Source organism: Brassica napus, chromosome C1 (assembly GCF_020379485.1).
Source record: "Brassica napus cultivar Da-Ae chromosome C1, Da-Ae, whole genome shotgun sequence".
Classification (NCBI taxonomy): Eukaryota; Viridiplantae; Streptophyta; class Magnoliopsida; order Brassicales; family Brassicaceae; genus Brassica; species Brassica napus.
Window position 1 is genome coordinate 49,456,574 of NC_063444.1, and position 15,031 is coordinate 49,471,604.

Consider the following 15,031-nt stretch of genomic DNA (forward strand, 5'->3'; position numbering starts at 1 on the left):
TGTGTGAAATTAACTTTATAAAATCAAATATTATAATAGTTAGATGCTAATATAATAAAAATAAAACAAAAAGAATGTTATGTACATAATCATTAAATTTATATAAATAGAAAGACTAAAATGAAAAGTAAATAGTAAATATTGTCTAAAGAGTTTCAACTTAGACTTTTTATATCTGAAGGTATACTACTCACCCATTTAAAAAATAAAAGGATAAAGAGTAATTGGAATGCAAGAATCATTAAAAATAAAAGGATAAAGAGTGGGTCGGAGATGCTGTTAGAAAGACAACAACATCAAACGTCAGAACTTATGCCTCTTCTTGTTTCCCTCTAATGCTCTGGTTCCAATCAACAAGCACAAAGATAAAAAAAAACAGAACAGCCCTTCATCTCCCTTAAGCGACCGCCACTCGCCAATATATATCTCACAGCCATATCTCTGGTTCTTGGATCAAATATCAACAGGAGAAGCATGGTGAATGCATATAAACCATTCCCCACCGATCTTTTCAAACACATTAGACACAAACTGGGCTCCCCAGCTACTACTCCCTTTTGTCTTCACAAACTCCATACACGTTACATAACCTACATCCCCTCGGACATGAACCTCAACATCTTTCAGCTCAATAAGTAACGGAAACTCATAGTTCATCCACACAACTTCCCAGCTCTCCATCACGTCATCATACCCGGTTATGCCTTTAGCTCCTGGATGGACACAGCAGGGCTTTCCGGTTTTGGACCATAGCGATTCCATCGCAGCCAAATCTCCATTTCTGAAAGCTTGGTAGAACCGAGTGTTGGCAGACAAAACAGAGGCTTTGTTGTCTTCTTGAAGCTCTTTTAGTCTATCCCGGATTCTAGCTGCCTCCACATAGTTTTCTTCCTCGATCGCAGTCTCGAGATCTTGCTTCAACGTGTCCTCATCCACTGATACGCTTTCCACATTTGTGGTTTGGCTATTCTCTTCCCGTTTAACTCGACATGGCCTTAGACGAGAACCTACTTCGAAAAAAAAACAGAAGCAAGACTAAGAAACGGGTTTTTCCTAAACTAGATCAAGATGCTCGAACTAAAATCAAAATGATAATAGCTACGGCCGGTCCTGGGTAAAGCCGAACGAAACATTAGCCTATATAGACATAGACCATTAGACCCCTAAATTTGTAGAATTTTTTAAAATTAAAATCTTTACTAAATCACCTACAACACCAAAATCTCAGGGCCGGCCTGATAATAGCTTGTAAGAGTAAAACTCAGACGAACCTTTGTTGTGCAGCTTGAGAGGACCTAACCCCAATGTACTACTTGGTGAAACCATGTTGCAGTGAATGGGATAAGACTTAGGCAAGTGAAGCAGCCTCGTCGAACCACCAAGCAGAGAAGTGCTCGCTGCTGTGTTCGAAACCTATCAGAGAGAAAAAGATTTTAAAAGTGAGACTAGCACAGCAAAGATAGAGCCAATCAAACGAATACATTCATCAAAGACGGCTAAAGTGGGAAACTGATGAGTAACGAAAAAGTTCGGAACTTTAAGATCGAAAACAAGATTATAACTCTGCCCATGAACATAAATCATCAAATCGTAAACGGGTTCTTATTGAAAACTCGACTAAATCACAGGATTGCATACGAAACGTATAAACAGATATTAAAGCAGAGATTGGAGTTGCGAAATGTCTTTCAACGAGAAAGATTCTAGCTTACTTTGCAATGAAGCGCCATGGAAAGAATGAATCGAAGATAAGAATTAGGGATTCGAATCGATGATCGATCAATTCTCCTCAATCAATCAGGATGAAACTCAAGAGTCTTTAGATATCTGGATAAAATAATGGGCTTTGCTACATAGCCCACTTTTAAAATTTATACTTTAAGCTTAGGCCCAAATAGTTTACCCAATAAGAGAGTAAAAGATCACCCCATTTATGGGGTTTATATATGGTTGATGCTAGATTGTGAGTCATTATTGTTTGCTTCTTGCCTAATCTATTTCCTCCATTTTTTTTGTTTATCTTTTTCTTAAGAGTAACTACTTAGCTCAGATGTGATCTGACTCAGAGTTTATGTTTCGTGTTAAGCATTGGATCATTTAATAGGTTATATACTTATATTGGATTCTAAACTCTTGGGCCATTTCTAATGGCACATCATTTCAAAGAAAAACATCAAAATGAAGAAATTTTTTTTCAGTGGTATATCATTTCAGGAAAAATTAAAATCTAAATAATAATTTATCAAATTTAAAAGAATAAAATTCAAAACCTCATTTTGAAATATTTTATTTAATTACAAATTAATCATTAAGTTTTTAACTAGCTTTGTTTATATCTAAAATATTAAATATACATTTAGACTTTAAAAAAATATTAATATTTCCATTAATACAATTATAAATTCATATAAATTATTGTATATTCTATTAAAACTATACTTATGTATATAATAAATATTTAGTAAAAAATAAAATTATAGGTAAAAAATATAAGTTTTAAAAATAAAAAGCATTATAAAAATTTAACAAGAAATATTAATAAAAATATATCTGAAATATTATTTTTGAGAAGAAAAGTGATAAGAACCATTATAGCAAAACATAAACTCATTTTTACATCACTTTGAAGGAATTATTAGAGCTGCCACTTATTAAATCGACTAAACTATTATTCGGTTCTCGGTTCAGTTCTGGTTCGGTTTTTTTGGTTTTTAGTTTTTGGTTTTTCAGTTCTAGAGGTTTAGGATTCGTTCGAATGTTTAGAAAGTTTGATTCGGTTTTAGTTAGGGATGTTAATTTGTGGGTTAGGGCCTAACCCTCATTTGTGTAATATAAGACCAACTCTGTTTTAACCCAACTATATTTTAACCCTATTTTTAGTTAAGGTTAGCGCTTGTATAGGGTTAGCCCATTAATTTTTTTTCTTGCAAATCAATAACTCTTTTATATCAATTTTTGTCTTTAATTAAGCATGAAATTAAAAACCCAAAGCTTACATTCTTTTTATTTTATAACTGTAAATGTTTATCATGAAATTAAAAACCCAAAGTTTTATTCATAATTGTATAATGTTTAGCATAAAAGTAAAAACTCAAAGTTGCACTCTTCCAGATCAGTGCTTGAACAGTTTTGGGGAGTAGACGGTTTCTAAAAAGGTTCAAAACACGACCTCCTACACTAAACGAAGATTCAGATGCCACAGTAGTAATAGAGATGCTGAGAATATCACGAGCGAGCAGAGCTAAGTCACCATATCTGTGCTCCTTATCTTTCCAGTAGTCTAACACTTCAAGATCTGAGAAAGCTGAGATATCAACCTTAGAATCAGCCAAATACATGTCCAGATTTTTCCTTTCGTTGTTTGAACCAAACTGGACATTCCTTTCAAGCTCAAGCAGGTCATATATTCAAACAAAATTGGAGATACAGAAGCAATTAGCCAATTATTAAGAGGTTAAAATAAACAAGAAATTTATGTAAACTACTTACATCATCCAAATCACAAACTGATAAACTCACTGCCGAAACAAGTACATGTATATACTGGAGTGGAAGAGAAAAAACATGAAACAGTCTACAGAAATAACAGAGCACAAGCAAGCTACAAGAACATACTAAGACTACAAACACCACAGAGAGTTAAGTTGTAAGATCAGACAGTGACACAAACGATGACTTACAAGTTACAAAGATCATAACGTCAATCTCAGAAAACACCAGAAGATTGAGAGATAACCTTCGATTTCATTTTCAGAAGATCTGATGTGAGATGACTCTCTGCTTCTCTAACACTCGTTGCTTCTCCAACACTCATTGCTCTGCAACAAGACAACAAGAGAATAAGATATGAATCATTGCTCTACAAATTAAGCTCAAACACAAGAGCTAAGACAAGCTAATAAGAACAAACCCACAAACAAGCTAATAAGAACAAACCCACAAACAAATTTAAAAATCCAGAACAGAGAGCGATGATGTGAAGAAGATCGAGAGTGTAACATACCTAGAAGATCGAGAGAGCCTTCGATTTCAACAAACCCAGAAAGAGTGCTTCGAATCGTCACAGAACAAACCCAAAAGAAAGCTTCAAACCCTTAGATTTCGATTTCAGAGGAAACCCTTCGAATATGTGTTCTTCACAGCTTGTGCAGCTCTTCGAATCCGCTCTGCTATGTCTGTAACTCCGACGAAGCTCTTCTAATCAGCCTCCGCGGATACCGTCCCGACTCTGCCAATTGTTTTGATTCTCGGTTTGGTTCGAGTAACAAAATTGTTAAAATAATATCATAATATTAGAACTTAGTTTCAATACATTCCAGTACATATCTAGAAAACAAATAATATTATAACTTAGTTTCAATCTTTCATCTTTAATCTTTGAATGAGGAAATCTAAGAATATATACTATTAAAAACATCATTTTAAAAAATAATAACATTTTGCTGTTAATAACCTTCTTTTGAGAATCAATCCAATCAGAAGCGGTCTCACTTTGAGAAGAGATGTGGCACATGCCACATACTAATTAATATAAATTTCTTGTGAAATGCTTGTACAAATAAAGATGAGTATGTTTTGGATTTTAATGGCTACATTGTGTCCCACCCAAAACAAAGTTTAACTCGGTTTAGCTATCTTTCTATTCTTTGTGTTTTACACTCTTTTAATTACTTTTAATTTAAAAAAAAAAGTTCCTTAATTTTTGCTACCTAAAAATATTTTTTGTTTTCTCAATTTCTACACACTTAATTACCATTTCATAAATATTTTTCGTTTTTCTCTTATTTTAGCTACATAAAACTATTCTTCTCTGTTGATAATCTTTTTTCTTTAGAAAACAAGGCTCCTAGAACCATTTTTTACTGTAGTTTTAAAAACTAGTTAAAACATGATTGATAATTTATATGATTGTAGATAAAAATTAAAGATAAAACCACTTGATAAAACCCAAACAATAGGCCTCATTAACAATCACGTCCTTGCTTTTTTGAACTTCATGCTCCAATCTATGACATAACATTAAATTAAATTAATTAAAAAACTTACACCTATTCAATAAACACAAATTTAAATACGTACCGAGAAAAACTCATTCTTTCTACAGTTTTTATGTTATTATCCTCTAGAAATTGGATGTGATCCGGTTTTGTTTGCATGAGATTGTACACCGCCAACAGGTTGTAGCCTTTGCCTCGGAAATTATTGAGTAGGTGTAAGCTTTTTAATTAATTTAATGTTATGTTATAGATTGGAGCATGAAGTTCAAGAAAGCAAGGACTTAATATGTTATATTATACTGGGGGTAATTGGTTGAGTTTTATCAAATGTTTTAGGTTTAATTTTTTATCTACAATGATATAAATTAACAATCATACTTTAATTAGTTTTTAAATCTAAAGCCAAAAAAAAAAAAGACTGTAGGAACCTTGTTTCTAGTCTCTGTTTCTACACTCTTTTAATCACTTTTTAATAATTTTTTTCTTTTTTCCTTTATTTTTCCTACCTAAAACTATTTTTTGTTTTCTCAAATTTCTACACACTTACTTAGCATTTCATAAAATATTTTTCACTTTTCTCTTATTTTTGCTACATAAAACTATTCTTCTTTCTTCATAATCTTTTTTTAATAATAAATTTTCCATAATAAAAACTATAATTTTTCTAGTTTCACTCTTAACAAATATTTCTATTATTTTAAAATTTTAAATATTTAGATTAATAAAACTAAAAGTAATAAAGGTTTTTAATTATTATATGCAGTAATTTATAATATTACTTAAAATGAAGGTTTATTATTATGAAAAATAACTATCAAAAAGTTATGAAAATTATTATTTCTTTATATTGTTCATTAAGAAAACAAGATGTAAAATTTTAGTGATTGATATAATTTTAAAAAAATTAATAAAGTCCAATTCGCTAAATTATTTAATATATTAATATATTATTTATTTGTAGTGCCATCCTTTAAATAATTTTCTAGATCCGCCCATGTATCCTAGCCCTAGGCAAAAAAAACCAGAACCGAACCGATAATATTGCTCTTATATGTGGTTGAATGATGCTAGATTGTGAATCATTATTGTTTGGTTAGTCTATTTTCTCCTTTTTTTGTTTAATTATTAGCTTAGATATGATCAGATTCAGAGTTTATGTTTCGTGTGTAAGCAATAGTGTGGTTCATGTAACATGTTTGAGGTTTGGATCATCTATATGTCCGTGACTACTAAGTATACGTGCATGCATTGGCATCATATAATAATATGACATTTAGACTTAATACATGTACTCAAAATTATAGGGGGCGAAAGTTCTTACTGAGAGATTTTGAGCCTAACCAAAATCATTGTTTACAACTTTACATCGTCTTACCGGGTTCTGACTCTCGGTTTAACTGGTCTTTCTTTTTGCGACAAGCGTAAGTGTGGATTGGCAAAGACCTCTCGTTTAGAGCTTTTGTTTGTTGTGTCTGTTCTGGCTTAGGCTAGATTGAATCGTTGTTTAACTTTATTTTTCTTTCGTCTGCTTCTTGTTTCCATTGTAATTCTGTCAAAAATTTAAAAAATTGGTAATAATATCTTTACATTTTTACCAAAAAAAATAAAAAATTTACATCCTCTTTGGAATATTAGAATGAAGGGTTTATTTATTTATAAGAATTTCATGTTTGTGCTATTGGATAGTATTTGTATGAAATTTACAAAACAAATTGTCTTATGGAATTTCAAGTATATAAGTCAGCTCGTAGAGTTTGTGAGAGTTTTTGTTTAAGGACTAGAGGCTAGATCCATGTAGGGTTTTTGTTTTAATATGTGCCTATGATTTTCTATATATGTATATATGCAATGATTTATGTATATATACCAAAACGAGCGCCCCATTATACATACTAGAGTTTCTAGAGGGTCTATGGCCAGCAATGAAAAAAAAATATATCAAACGATTTGATGACGATAGATATGTTTATAAGAGTCACAGCATGGAGTTGGAGGATGACATATGATTTTATGATCTGAGATTATTAAGATGGGTATTACACTTCCAATACTAATAAAATAAATTCTCATGAAAACAGTTTTAGGCTAAAACTAAATGCATCTAAGATGATCCATTGAAAATAGACTCTACTGTTAGGCTAAATTGAAGACAAAAACTCAAAAAATATATTATGTTTTGTTTCTGAAAAAAAAACATGTAAGGTTTCATGCTCAAATGAAGAAATCAAATGTAACAAGCAAACTAAATTCATTATAATATATCAACTTCCTGTTGACATTTTACGTATTTAAATAATATAAATCCACGTTGATTGTTTCAGAAGTATTATATTGTTAATCAACTATTTAATTACAAAATATTGAAGTTATTTATTTTTAAAAATATATAATTGTTCCTCGACGCGGGAGTTCCACCAAGAACTTCAAAGTTTAAGTCAACCAAAGAAAAAAACCAATCTCGTTGCCGGCGATGGGCTGCATTTGCTTCAAGCCTTTTCGCCGCTCGCCTTCTCCGTCGATTAAATCCTCAATCATCAAACAAATAAGTAAAAATCCGAGCCAGTTACTCCCCTTATGCGTTTTAAGAAGACGACCATCGAGAAACTAACCTCCTTGTCGTTTTTTTCTTCTACAGATAGCAACGAAGATGAGGACGGAAGCTCATGTCCGAGTTTCCGAGAATTCAGTTTGGAACAGCTGAAGGTAGCCACCAACGGATTCTCAGCCGACAACATCGTGTCGGAACACAACGAGAAGGTTCCTAACATCGTCTACAAAGGGAGCCTCAACGACGGTCGAATGATCGCTGTTAAGCGATTTCAGAGGCTTTCATGGCCTAATCCTTCCGAATTCATCGTTAGTGGTCTTTAATCTATTGATACTTACTGATAAAATAAATAAAAAACGAACAATTTATCATCTAAATATTGTATTTGGATGCAAATACTAACTACAAAAATGTTTCGTTTGGATGATATGTATTACAAAAACGAACATGACCTAAATATATGTTTGATTTATTCATGTGAACACATCTAACTGGTGTTCATTGTCTTTTGACTTGGTTGGTTGAGAACTTTCTCTTGAATGCATGTGGTTATGTTCAAGATTATGATCTGTTGCAGATGTTAATTTCTTGTTGACTTGGTAAACAATACATATTACGTGCTAGCATGATCTGTTGCACATTGAAACTTTCTTGAATATGGCTTTGTGTTCTTTTTTTTTTTTTCAGGAAGAAGCACAAGCAGTGGGGAGGTGTAGGAGTGAGGATATGGCTAATTTGATCGGTTGTTGCTCAGAGGGTCATGAGAGGCTTCTCGTTGCTGAGTACATGCCTAATGGAACACTAGCAAAGCATCTCTTCCACTGTGAGAGAGTCAACTTTATTACACTGCTTGATAATCTCATGCATGCCTGTGATCTCCTTGGCATAATTTGAGTCTAACAAATGATTTTTTTCAGGGGAGAAACGACCAATGAAATGGGAAATGAGGTTGAGAGTTGCGTTACATACTGCCACAGCTTTGGAGTACTGTAATGATAGGGGAATAGATTTGTACCATGACCTTAACACCTACAGAACATTGTTTGATAAGGTTAATAAATTTTCATTTTCTTAGGTTTGATAAGTGTACTAATTATCATAACTTACCTACTTTAAGTTTCTCAAACAGGTTGGGAATCCAAGGCTTTCTTGTTTTGGTCTCATGAAGTGTAGCAGAGAGGGGAAGAGTTACAGCACTAATTTAGCATTTGCTCCTCCTGAATATTTACGTCTAGGTATGTACTTTTCTCAAGAGAAAACTTCTTAAGAATATTCTAACTTTATAATGTAACTTTGCTAGGTACTGTGGTACCAGAGAGTGTCATATTCAGCTTTGGTACCTTATTACTGGATCTTATGAGTGGCAGACATATTCCACCAAACCATGTAACTTTCTTCTCTCTTGAGCTAAATGTCTGTTTGTACTCAACAAGTGAATTGGTTCTTTGTTAAGTAGACTCTAGACTGTGATTAGTGCATTCTGAGGCATCATTTGATTTTTTTTTTTTGAATGAATTTTAAATTTATTCATCTCAAAAATCATTTTATTATTATTACGTAATGTATCTGGGTTTATCTGTCATTCCAGGCACTTGATCTGTTCCGCGGCAAAAACTACTTGGTGCTAATGGATTCAGCTCTGGATGGTCAGTTCTCTGATGAGGATAGAACAGAACTAATTCACCTAGCTTCCCGCTGTCTGCGTCCTGAACCAGACAAGAGGCCAAACATAAAGTTTCTTTTGTCGGCTCTTTCAAGACTTGAGAAACGAGCTGAGTCGTGGCCAAATGTCAAAGGAGAAAACATCCCTGTAAGTCATGACCTGACCACATTGATTCTTCCAAAGTTTTCAGGTTTTGCATATGTATTCATGGGACTTAATAATTGGCAGGCTCCATTATACACTAAACCTTCAACAAAGAAGTCATTGCGCTTGAGCCCTCTTGCACAAGCATGCTGGAGAGTGGATCTATGTAGCATACATGAACTTCTAGAAAAACTTGGATATGGAGAGGATGATGTTGCAGTCACAAATGAGGTACTGTATATATATTTGTGAGAAACATAATGAACGTCTACGCTAATTTTTTAAAAGATCTTTTCTAGAAAATTCATTTCGTTTAGGCCTTATTCGCTGATTAGGCGCATAAACCGGTTTTTAGAACACTGATCTTTTGATACCTCTAAATATCTCATCCTGAGGTTGCCAAAAATACATTGCAGTTCTCATTCCAAATGTGGACGGGTCGAATGCAAGAGAATACAGATTACAAGAAACATGGAGATGCTGCATTTCGTGCTAAGGATTATGAAACCGCAATAGAATTCTACACAGAGGTATCATTATAAATCATCAAGAAACCTTCTCTTCCCCCCCCCCCCTCCCCCCCCCCCCCCCCCCCCCCCCCCCACCCCCCCAAAAAAAAAAATTATACATTAGATATAAAGATATGCTATTCTTTTATGAACAGTTCATGAGCGGAGCACCAGTGGTATCACCAACAGTACTAACCAGACGGTGTCTATGTTACCTAATGAACGATATGTTCAGCGAGGCTCTAAGCGATGCGATGCAAGCTCAGGTTGCATCTCCAGAGTGTTCAACCGCTCTCTACTTACAAGCGGCGTGTCTCTTAAAGCTTGAGATGGAAGCTGAAGCTAAAGAAGCACTTAGACATGGTTCATCTCTTGAAGCTTTTTAGAGTTCCCAACAACTACAACAAAATTAAGATTTGTACAGCTCTTTCTCTCCATACGTATATATATATATACGTATTTAGAAAATGTCAATACATACATAGCATATATACTTGTTTGATTGTTTGGCTTTTGTTTGCTAAAACCAGAATTTTCTTGCTGTTTTGCCTTGATATTAACTGGATTGTGTTTCTCCTTTTCTTACACGTTCACACTAATTAGTAGTGTCTTGATATTAAGCATCATTGTAGGGTTGATGTGAAGTCATGTGACAAAGTATTATACAAGTCCCATGGGATTTTGAAAAGACTCAAATCTAATAGCTATAGAAACTATTTCTACTAAATTACATCACAACTTCAATTACAAGTGAAACTCAATCTCTCTGACATCAAGAGATGAAAGAACAAAAAAAAAGGTGAACAAATCTGAAGAAGAAAATGCAATTTTTATGTAGACAGGACATTGGTTCTGCTCTTTCCTTGTTCAGACACAAGACAATGATCTCGATGTCCTCTTGTCCCCTGTGGCCTTAACCGACCAGCTGCTTCCTCCATCGCTCTCACGCTGCTGCTCTCCAAACCGCTTCTCAACCATGCGAGGCTGCTTATATCAGTCGCTATAGCAGCTAGTTCATAACTAGGGAACGTTGGTGGGTCCAAGTAGTCCACAAACTCTGGACCCAACAATGAGTCTTTCTGAGAAACGCTGCAACACCCACTTCCGCATTTCTGAGGCACAAACCGTTCGCTGTAAGCTCCTTCAACCAATCTCAGCATTGCTGTGTCTTGTTTACACGGCTGGAACTTGTTTTGGTTTAGTGTATGTGGAGTGGAAGACCCTTCCATGTGGTTGTAAGGGTTAAAAGAACTGAGTTTGGCTACTGGGCGGAAAAGGGTTGGAGGATCATTACATACTTGCCTAGAAATGTCTTCCTCGTTTGCTTTGTCTGAGGGTTGTTCTTCGGATATGTCCATGGAGGTGGCTTCTTTGCCGTCTGAAGATACAAGTGGAGTAGTTACATGGCCGCCACCGCCTGATGATAAAGTTTCTTCAGATGATGCGAAGGTGTTCATCGTTCTGTCGAGTCTAGAATCTTGCAGGAGTAAGTTTCCAGTCGGTGTGTTTGTTGTCGGCGTTTCGAAGTCTGTGCATCGACGTCTTAGAGTGGCGTTCCAGTGGTTTTTGATAGCGTTGTCTGTTCTTCCTGGGAGGAGCTTAGCGATAATAGACCATTTGTTTCCGTGGATGGCGTGTGCTGTGATGATAGCCTCGTCCTCTACCTCTTTATAAACCCCAAAAATAAAAAGACAAAGAAGTGTTTGATTTAGTTTTACTGATCAAATCCTACCGAAGCAGAGAATTACTATGACACAAAAATAACGCAAAACTTGCGAATACTCAACCAATGCACACACCCTTGGAAGCTAGAACCAAGCAACACCAAATATAGCCACGCAAAGTTACTATCCTCAAATAAAACTAACTTTGTTCGTTTGGGATTCAAAGGAGAAGCTCAAAAATCACGATCCATATGTTCCACAGCAATCTAAAATTTCAAGCTCATAAACATAGATCCAAAGGTTAATCCTTTCCAGGATATTTCTCAGTCCACACTGAAAAGGAGTAGTGATTCCGCAGCCAAGATCACATTTCAGCTGCATACAAGCAACCACAAGAACCAAAAGTTTACTCTTTTTCAAAGTCAGAAATACAGATCCAAAGGGTACTCTTTTCCAGGTTAATTCTCAGTTCACACTGAAACGGATCACAATTCACAAGCATACGAGCAACCACAAGAATCAAAAAGATTACTCTTTTTTTTTTTTCCAAATTCAGAAAAACAGATCCAAAGGTTAATCCTTTTTCAATTTTCTTTTTAGTTTAATTGAAACCAACGAGTAGGCTCTCATATCTCTGCCGTCAAGTTCACAATTCAATTCCATTTCACAGACAATCATCACCGATCAATAGTAACAATTCAATCCCAATTCACAAGCAACCCTAGATTCACCAGTTCACAACGGATGATTCAAACCTCAAAAGGGCAAATGATCACACATGAACAATTCGATCGAAAATCAAAGACTCTAAATTGAGGTTTAGTGTATACCAGTGAAAGGGTTACGTTTAAGAGATGGATCAAGCTGATTACACCACCGAAGACGACAAGACTTGCCCGACCGACCAGGAATACTCCGCGCCATCGAACTCCAATTCCTTGGTCCGAACTTCTCCACGAGCTCACTCAACATAACGTCTTCCTCCCGAGACCACGTCCCTTTGATCCTCTTCTTTCTCCTCCTTCCGCTCGTCCCTTCTCCAACGAACATCGCCACACCATCATCTCTTCTTCCACCCGCCACCGCCATCTCTCCAATCCCCGATCGTCTCCACATCTCTCCCTCCATACGTTTCCCTCTCTCTCTCTCTCTCACCTACCGGACTTAACTGTCTAAAGCGTTGGTCTCGTTGGTGTCGCGTGAAGACACGCTCGTAGGGTAAGGGCAAACAGCGGTTGTTAGAAGTTTTGCAACAATCAGTCGAATTGTTCTGTTTCAAACCACTCTAACCAGCTACGGTTTGCAGTCGCAGAGGGTTGCGAAAAGATAATTTTATTTTCTTTTTTTAAACAATATAAAATCAAAGATAAAAAGATTTAATAAAATTTTTAAATTGGAATTATAAAAATACTAAAATATATCTATTATATTTTAATTAATATTAAAAAAATAAAAAAATATTTTCTATAATTTTTCAAAAATTAAAACTATAAATTTCTAAATATAATTTTATATTTATTATAATATTATAATTTTTGATATTTTTATAAATATATAAAATGTAAATATTGTTAATTTATTATTTAATTTATGCTGCATTTGATAGTTAACCAGTGATAAGTATCCCGTAAACCTACTAATTTTTAACCGCAAAATCAGTCATACAAATTTCTTAAAACTGCTAGAAATCGCAACCATCCGCATCCGTAAACTTCCGCAACGGCAACCAATGCGTTTGAACCAGTCAAGTCTAAGCTGTGAAGCATTGTTCTCGCTGCTTATCTTTATTATTATTATATATATATACTCTTTCACCCTCTGAATTTACATTTACCATATTACCCTTACCGTTAATTCATTGTCTTAGCTTTAACGAGGATATTTAAGTAAACTCAATAAAACGGAAGATATCCGGAAGTTGATCGCTTTCCGGTATGGCGGGAAATTTCACTGCTAAATTAGTAAATTAACCCGTCGTAATTTTTCTCCGGTTTAGTTTTATACCGGTATTGGGATTTTACCGGTTCGTTACAAAACATTATCCGATTAGTGTGGATTTTATCTTAACTGAGTTCTGTCGGAAAGAGACGAAGACGATGATGAAGTTGCAAGGAGGACTTCTCCAATGGAGTCCAAGCAGCTTAATTCCCTCCATCAACACGGCGATCAGAACAACGCGTCTCTCTATCTCCGCCTGCGTCGTGGAGCGGAACCACCAGCTGACGGCGAGGGAGAGGCGGCAGCTCCGGAACGAGAGGCGGGAGAGCAAATCGGGGTACAGCTGGAGAGAAGAAGTGGAGGAGCGTCTGATCAAGAAACCGAAGAAACGTTACGCGTCGTGGACGGAGGAGCTGAATCTGGATACTTTGGCTGATGCGGGTCAGCAGTGGTGGGTGGTTAGAGTCTCAAGAGTAAGGGGTCACGAGACCGCTCAAGTCTTGGCTCGAGCTCTCGCTCGTCAGTTCCCTGAGATGGAATTCACGGTAAAACTTCATTTTACTGAGTTTTTGAGAAAATTGATGAGCAAATCTTTGAGAAAGTTGATTACTTGATGTTGAAAGGAATGGCTTTCCAGGTGTATGCTCCGGCTGTTCAGGTGAAGAGGAAGCTAAAGAACGGTTCGATATCTGTTAAACCGAGACCGGTGTTCCCGGGTTGTATTTTCATCAGATGTATATTGAACAAAGAGATTCATGACGCCATAAGAGAAGTTGAGGGAGTTGGAGGTTTCATTGGTTCAAAAGTTGGAAACACGTGAGTGTTCTCACTCTTATGACTCTATGTGTGTGTTATGGTTTTGTGAATTGATTCGTGTCTGCGTTTTGTTTGTAGCAAGAGACAAATTAATAAACCGAGACCGGTGGATGATAGTGACTTGGAAGCAATTTTCAAACAAGCGAAAGAAGAGCAAGAGAAAGCAGACAGTGAGTTTGATGAGGGAAAACGAGCTGAGGAAGAAGCTAGTTTAGCATTGCAGAAAGCTCTTGCATCTAATTCAGATGGTACTGAGACGGTAGAATCTCTAGCAGAAACTAAACCGGAAAGGGCTCCGAGGAAAGCTACTCTTGCCACTGAAACAAAGGCCAAGAAGAAGAAACTTGCTGCCGGTTCTACAGTTCGGGTTCTATCAGGGACATTTGCGGAGTTTGTTGGCAACCTAAAGAAACTGAACCGTAAAACCGCAAAGGTACTAACTAGCTTCTTGTAAGAATAAAGAAACTGATTAAATTGTCACAAATGTCTTTAGACTTGTATTGTGTGATGCAGGCAACGGTGGGCTTCACTTTGTTTGGGAAGGAGACTCTAGTGGAGATTGACATCAATGAACTTGTTCCTGAGATTCAGTCTTAAACATACATGTGATTTTTGTTATTTAGTTTGCAAAGAAAATGCATTAACGCTCCAGATGCTTGGGCAATGATTTTGTATCTTCCTTAGAAAAATAAGTTCAGAAAAATCAAACATCTTGCTGGTTTTTTTTTTTAAAAACTCTTCTGAACTGTGTG

The 15,031-nt window shown here is 35.6% G+C and overlaps 4 protein-coding genes across 4 annotated transcripts; 2 read left to right on the forward strand and 2 right to left on the reverse strand.

Moving 5' to 3' along the window:
- Positions 1–82: 82 nt before the first annotated feature.
- Positions 83–1,841, reverse strand: LOC106427981. The gene is made up of 3 exons (XM_013868706.3): positions 1,713–1,841; positions 1,272–1,413; positions 83–1,007 (listed from the first exon to the last, which is right to left on the reverse strand). Exons 1-3 carry the CDS (start codon positions 1,728–1,730, stop codon positions 454–456), a joined length of 714 nt encoding a protein of 237 aa, XP_013724160.2. The 5' UTR covers positions 1,731–1,841; the 3' UTR covers positions 83–453.
- Positions 1,842–7,130: 5,289 nt separating this feature from the next.
- On the forward strand, positions 7,131–10,247 carry LOC106427920 (serine/threonine-protein kinase BSK6). Its single transcript, XM_048744806.1, has 9 exons — positions 7,131–7,543; positions 7,633–7,853; positions 8,233–8,368; positions 8,463–8,596; positions 8,675–8,780; positions 8,846–8,931; positions 9,134–9,583; positions 9,769–9,882; positions 10,017–10,247. Exons 1-9 carry the CDS (start codon positions 7,468–7,470, stop codon positions 10,245–10,247), a joined length of 1,554 nt encoding a protein of 517 aa, XP_048600763.1. The 5' UTR covers positions 7,131–7,467.
- A 210-nt stretch (positions 10,248–10,457) lies between these two features.
- LOC125580404 (transcription factor MYB1-like) lies at positions 10,458–12,807 on the reverse strand. The gene is made up of 2 exons (XM_048744803.1): positions 12,356–12,807; positions 10,458–11,527 (listed from the first exon to the last, which is right to left on the reverse strand). The coding sequence occupies exons 1-2, from the start codon at positions 12,651–12,653 to the stop codon at positions 10,692–10,694; spliced, it is 1,134 nt and encodes a 377-aa protein (XP_048600760.1). The 5' UTR covers positions 12,654–12,807; the 3' UTR covers positions 10,458–10,691.
- Positions 12,808–13,560: 753 nt separating this feature from the next.
- Positions 13,561–14,987, forward strand: LOC106427979. The gene is made up of 4 exons (XM_048744804.1): positions 13,561–14,008; positions 14,101–14,279; positions 14,358–14,712; positions 14,793–14,987. Exons 1-4 carry the CDS (start codon positions 13,622–13,624, stop codon positions 14,874–14,876), a joined length of 1,005 nt encoding a protein of 334 aa, XP_048600761.1. The 5' UTR covers positions 13,561–13,621; the 3' UTR covers positions 14,877–14,987.
- Positions 14,988–15,031: the final 44 nt, after the last annotated feature.